The 5845-nt window shown below is 41.8% G+C and overlaps 1 protein-coding gene across 2 annotated transcripts in view; it reads right to left on the reverse strand.

The window, feature by feature from the left end:
• Positions 1 to 5839, reverse strand: part of ECI2 (enoyl-CoA delta isomerase 2) — a 26528-nt gene extending 20689 nt beyond the window's left edge. Inside the window, exons 1-4 of one of the 2 annotated variants that reach the window (XM_006766420.2) lie at positions 5810 to 5839; positions 3790 to 3952; positions 461 to 559; positions 50 to 238 (exon numbers count right to left, since the gene is read on the reverse strand). In XM_006766420.2, coding sequence (XP_006766483.1) covers positions 50 to 238; positions 461 to 559; positions 3790 to 3897 — 396 coding nt within the window. In that variant the 5' untranslated portion in view covers positions 3898 to 3952; positions 5810 to 5839. Of the gene's footprint in view, positions 1 to 49; positions 239 to 460; positions 560 to 3789; positions 3953 to 5809 lie in introns of those variants that run through there. The other variant, XM_015565714.1, reaches the window with a different exon arrangement.
• Between the last annotated feature and the right edge of the window lie 6 nt (positions 5840 to 5845).

Here is a 5845-nt window from a genome sequence, read left to right on the forward strand (position 1 = left end):
CAATTGGGGGGAGGGGGTGGGTGGAGAACTCCAGGGAAGGTAACGTCACCTGGGTGCTGATTGCATTCTTTCTGGTAGGCCGGTTGAACATGATCTTTGTGATGCCGTCTTCAGAGGTCACCACTAGGTTTTCATATTCCTGTTGTCCCCTGTCTGCTCCAGGCTTCACTTGGCTGGAGGGCTCAGATGAAGAAGTCAAACTGGATACCAAATCTACATAGTTCTGCCTGGCAGTTTCCTGAAGAGAAGATGACAAATAACTTAAACCCATGGTCAACAAATAAGCATTTGGAGAAACTTACTATGCTAATAAGTAGTACCTTGCAATGGAGAGAGGTTCTGATTCAATAGAATTACATTAAGATCTCAAGGGCTCCATCTATAATGGATTGATAATGAGAAACACTCAACTTCCTTTAGGAGTACAGCAAGTAAAATAAAAGCAAAGTAACAAATTTACCTTGGGCAGACTGCCTAGAGCATTCCATGCATCCCATTTGGCCTTATTAATAAAGTCAAACACACCTGGTTTGGGCATATTGCAGGGTCCTTCAGTGGCCTGTGAAAAGGAGAGGGGCAATTTTTAGCCAAATGTCCAAGTAAACTGGAGCCTTAAAGTTTAAGATCCATAAAATCCACAACTAGGATGAATGTGCCTTCCCTCCCAACTACTTTCACAAGGTACATAAATGGATCTGAACTTCCCCTTTGTCTTCTCTTTGGTGCTGTTGTTAAAAATGCACAAGTAACAGAAAAAAGACTGGAGAGACAAAGTGTGCTATTGGCTATGAATCCGTGAAATAAGTTATAACCACCTACATATGAAAATGCTGCAAGATAAAGGTTGTGGGAAAGCACTTTTCAAAAATTCTAATAGTTCATTAGTTTTAAATTGATAATCACATTTTCACATATAAATAAAATATTCAAGCAAACAATCTTTAAAGGTAATTAGCCAATAAACATTTAGAAACTCACAGTCTACCCTAAAAGCCCATTCAAAAATACAAAAAACTGCCACTAATTCAGTGGTGGATTTCTGGTGACTGAGCAACAGAGTTGTAGCTGAGGGAGCAGGATGGGGCTGTCAGAGCCACTGGCCCTTAGGAAACTGAATCAAAGGACATGCGAGTAGAAAGCAAAAAGCAACTAGACTTTTTACTTGTTTGAGGGTAGGTGGAGTGAGTCTTTAGAGATGAATAAAATATTCTACCTTATCAACTACTTTTCAGAAATGGCAATTTAAGACTCCACTAAATAACTACTAAAAATTAACTAAAAATGTTAAATTACATAATATAATTAGCTAAAAGAGGAAAGAAGAGCTTTGAAAAACAAAGGCAGTAAACAAAGCGACTGTCCAAAGACAAAGAAACAAAAGTGACTGCAAGAGTTAACCACCTCAGAAATTAGAGGCAACAAAGTCCGCAAAACTTCCCCTACTTCTAATGCCAAATGCAAGGTTAGAGGACTCCTATTATCACTCTCAGGTTCAGAAATATGCTAGAATGACCCACAGAACTCACTGAAAGCTGTTATAATCACGATTACAATTTACTGCCAGGAAAGAATACAGATTAACATCAGCAAGGGAGGAGATACATAAGGTGAAGTCTGGGGAAGTATACCCCTCCCACCCCACTGTGGGGTCGGGACAGTGTACCTCTCCCAGAATTGATGTGTGACAACACGCATGGATATCTATCACCTACCAGGGAAGCTCACTCAAGTCTCAGTGTTCAGAGTTTTCATCGTGAGCTCCATCGGCATGGAATATGTAACTGAAGTCCCACTGTCAATCACATTGTTACTATCTTATGGCCAGTCCCACTCTAAATCACACTGTTAGATTCTGCAGGCAAAGACACTCCTATCAGGCATGGCATTTCAAGGGTTTAGATATTGGGTAATCTAAGGTAATCTTGCCCAGAAGCCAAGGGCAAAGGTCATACCTCTTTTTGGTAGGAGAGGCTCATGCCAATCACAGGAAGGGAATAACAGATAACACACAGGAGCCCTAGTCTTTAGACATTGCAACTTAAAATTTACATTTTGAAACTTTGTTATAAAAGTTTTCAGAGACACAAAAATAAAATATTACAATGAATTTCCAATACTCATCACCCAATCAACAACTATCATTTTTGCCATACTCGCTTCCTCCATCTTTTTCTTTCTTTTTTGTTTTAATTATTTTAGTGAACCCCAAACACCAATCAATTTCACTCCTACATTCTTTTTTTTTTAATCCTCACCTGAGGATATATTTTTTCCATTGATTTCTAGAGAGACGGAGGGAGAGAGACATCTATTGGTTGCCTCCTGCATGAGGCCCGACTACGGAGCTGGGGATCCTGCAACCCAGGTGCCCTTGACTGGGAATCGAACCCGTGACCCCTTTGGTGTGTGTGCAGATGCTCTAACCACTGAAAAACATCTGCTAGGGCACATCCTACATTATTTTTTTTAAAAAGCCTCACCTGAGGATATTTTCCCATTGATTCTCTAGAGAGAGTGGAAGGGACGGGGAGAGACAGAGAAAGAAACATCAATGCCAGAGAGACACATGGAATGGTTGCCTCCCGCACACACCAGGAAACACCCCGACCAGGCTGGGGATCAAGCCTACATATATGCCCCTGACCGGAATCGAACCAGGGACCCTTCAGTCTAAGGGCCAACATTTTATCCACTGAGCCAAACTGGCTAGGGCACACCCTACATTCTTAATATGCATTCAGAAAAAAAAAAAATCAGCATTTTCTTAATATAACCACTATACTATTAACAGTTTCTACTCAGTCCATATTCAAATTTCCCCAGCTTTCTCAAAACAACTTTTTCAGTTGATTTATTCGAATCGGCAGCCAAATAAGGTCTACACATTTGGTTGTTATATCCTTCAAGTCTCTTTTCCTCTGGAGTGGTCCTGAGGGGTTACTTTTTGCCTTAGCAGGGTTTGAAAATATAATATACAAACACATGTATACTCCTGTGAGAAGTTCACACAAGTGGAACGGTTTTAAAATAGAGCCAAAGTAGGCATTGCAGAAAAATTGCTTGTACATTTTGTTCCTGGAACCTCTGAAATGTTTGTGAACTGGCAAAATAATTTTTGGACTGGGCCAAAGCAATTATTTGTAAAACTACAGGAAAACAGACACCCGGGCCACAAGGAAAGATTTTACCTTTCTGAAGATAGAATCAGTAACTCAATGTGTCAACAGCAATAGAAATTTCTTTCCTTTATTCATGTAATCATTTCCCTTCCTTTCGTATAAAAAACCTTTGCCTTCACCCTGTAATTGGGATGCAATTTGTGTTTCTGCCTGAATCTGTACCCTGAATTGCAATTCTGTGACCTCAAATAAATACTTGTTAAGCCTTTCACTTTGACATTTTATTTTTAGGTTAATACACTCTTTAAAGGCAGCAAAACAGCCCTGGCCCCTGGCCGATTGGCTCAGTGGATAGCGTGTCGGCCTGCAGATTGAAGGGTCCAGGGTTCGATTCCAGTCAAGGGCATGTACTTTGGTTGCGGGTACATCCCTAGTAGGGAGTGTGCAGGAGGCAGCTGATCAATGTTTCTCTCTCATCGATGTTTCTGACTCTCTATCCCTCTCCCTTCCTCTCTGTAAAAAATCAATAAAATATATTAAAAAAAAATAAAGGCAGCAAAAAAACCCCTAAAAATAGTAAAGCTGAATTTCAGTAAAACATACACTTTATCAATTTGAGGAGCCATCTACTCAAAACATCTCTAAATTATATCATACCATAGACATTTACCTGCTTATATAGTGCATAGAGTCTTAGCTTCACTTCATTTCCTGGATCCTTCTTCAACAGTTTTACCTGATTCATTGCACTTTCAAAGTCCTCCTGACTGGCTCTCATTGCTGTTCCACTCAAGTGCAACTGAAGTGATGGGAAACTAATGACCTGCAGAGGACTGCAAACAGGCAGATGGATTTCTAATTATTCCCAACACTTACATACTAAAATGCTATGTTTCTCTCTAAATATTTTCCCTATACTTGCCCCAGCAACCTGGGTGCAAAGGTCAGTGGTTTCCAAAATGATCCTTAGATAAGACATCAATACAGAAGCTAACTGTAGTAATTTAAAAATAACAGTAAAAGAAGCTACTATCCAGCACATTATTTGTAGCAATTCAAATTAAATACCACACAGATACTGCAGATTTGGCTCCAGACCACCACAATAAAGTGAGTTTTGCAACAGAGCAAGTTCTAATCTTTTGGCTGGTGGAGGGTCTTGCCTTCAGTTTGTAAAGAGAATGCAACACCTGTTAAGTGCAAAAAAAAGTGCAATAAAACGAGGTATGAGGAGTCCAAATGCCCTTGTAAATTTTGCCACAGGCAAGAAGTAAATGAAAGGCATACAAGGTAGAAGAAAGCGGGAGACTAAGACCAAGGGGGACTAAGACCAAGGGGGAAAGTGCACTGAAAGAATTTAGTAGTTTGTGTCGCAAGGCCTAGAAACAGCCTCTGCACTTAACAATGAGCAGACACAGACTCACTCCTAACCCAACTATGTTTCAACCAGACAGCCAGGAGCAGAACAGCAAGCACCGCTGGTAAGTTCTTAAGCTCACACAGTTAGCAGAAGGAAGGAAAATTCAGTGCACAATATTGAGGCCACAAGCAAAAAATGGATGTTCACAATGATGATCTTGGATAATAAAGTTAATTGCACCAAAGATGACAAAATAATAGTTACAAATAAAGCCCAAACGTAGCAAATGTATCACCTCCTCTGCACTAATGTAATCTTCAAAGAGTAGGATGAAGTCTAGGATCAAGCATTGAGATATTATTCTGTAATTCAATAAAACTGGTCCTCAATAGGTTTTATACTAACTATTTGACCTAGTGTTGGTTTTCTCCCCCGTGGGGAAAACTCTGTATCCTACAGGAATTTGGCACCTGGCAGATTCCAAGTAGAAAACGAAAAGAAAGTAAAAAAAAAAAAAAGTCCAAATAAGGCCTAAATGTGCAAGTTCTCACAAACTATAGTGCAAACTTATTTATTTTAAAATAAAGTGAGTTTTTAAAAATTACAAAACACGACCGTTTAATATAGAAAATCAAGAAAATAACTCAAAACTCCATTGCCACAAAGCAACCACCATGTCCCAGGGTTTTTTGTTTCCTACGGATAGATTCGTTTGGGTTTTTACATGGTTTGCGTACCCCGCCATTTGGCATTGCAGAAGTATTCTCCAAAAGGCAGACAGTGGTTCTCAACCTTCTGGCCCTTTAAATACAGTTCCTCACGTTGTGACCCAACCATAAAATTATTTTCGTTGCTACTTCATAACTGTAATGTTGCTACTGTTATGAATCGTAATGTAAATATCTGATATGCAGGATGGTCTTAGATGACCCCTGTGAAAGGGTCGTTCCACCGCCGAAGGGGTCGCGACCCACAGGTTGAGAACCGCGGGTTACACTGCTCCTAAGACTTGCGCTTCCACAGCGTCCCGCACACAAGCACAGCACGCTCACACGCTCTCAGTCGGTGCGTTCCAGCCCGGAGCAGCCGGGGTGGCGGCCCCGCGCAGAGGGAACAGCAGTCGGGCTTCCCGACGCCTCCCCGTGACCCCTCCGGGCCGAGGAGGAGGGTGGGCCTTCCCAAGGGCACTTGGTGTCACTCTCTCCTCGGAAGACCCTACAAGCAAAACCCCGGTGCCGCGGAGACAAGACACAGAGAGGGCGCTCCCGCGGCGGCACCCCAGCAAGGACAGCGGCGTCACGCGGGTGACCGGGCCGGGCTCAGCACTTACCTTCGGACGGCACTCCGATACCAGCGCCCGGCCAGC

Source organism: Myotis davidii, unplaced genomic scaffold (assembly GCF_000327345.1).
Source record: "Myotis davidii unplaced genomic scaffold, ASM32734v1 scaffold540, whole genome shotgun sequence".
NCBI classification, from domain to species: Eukaryota; Metazoa; Chordata; class Mammalia; order Chiroptera; family Vespertilionidae; genus Myotis; species Myotis davidii.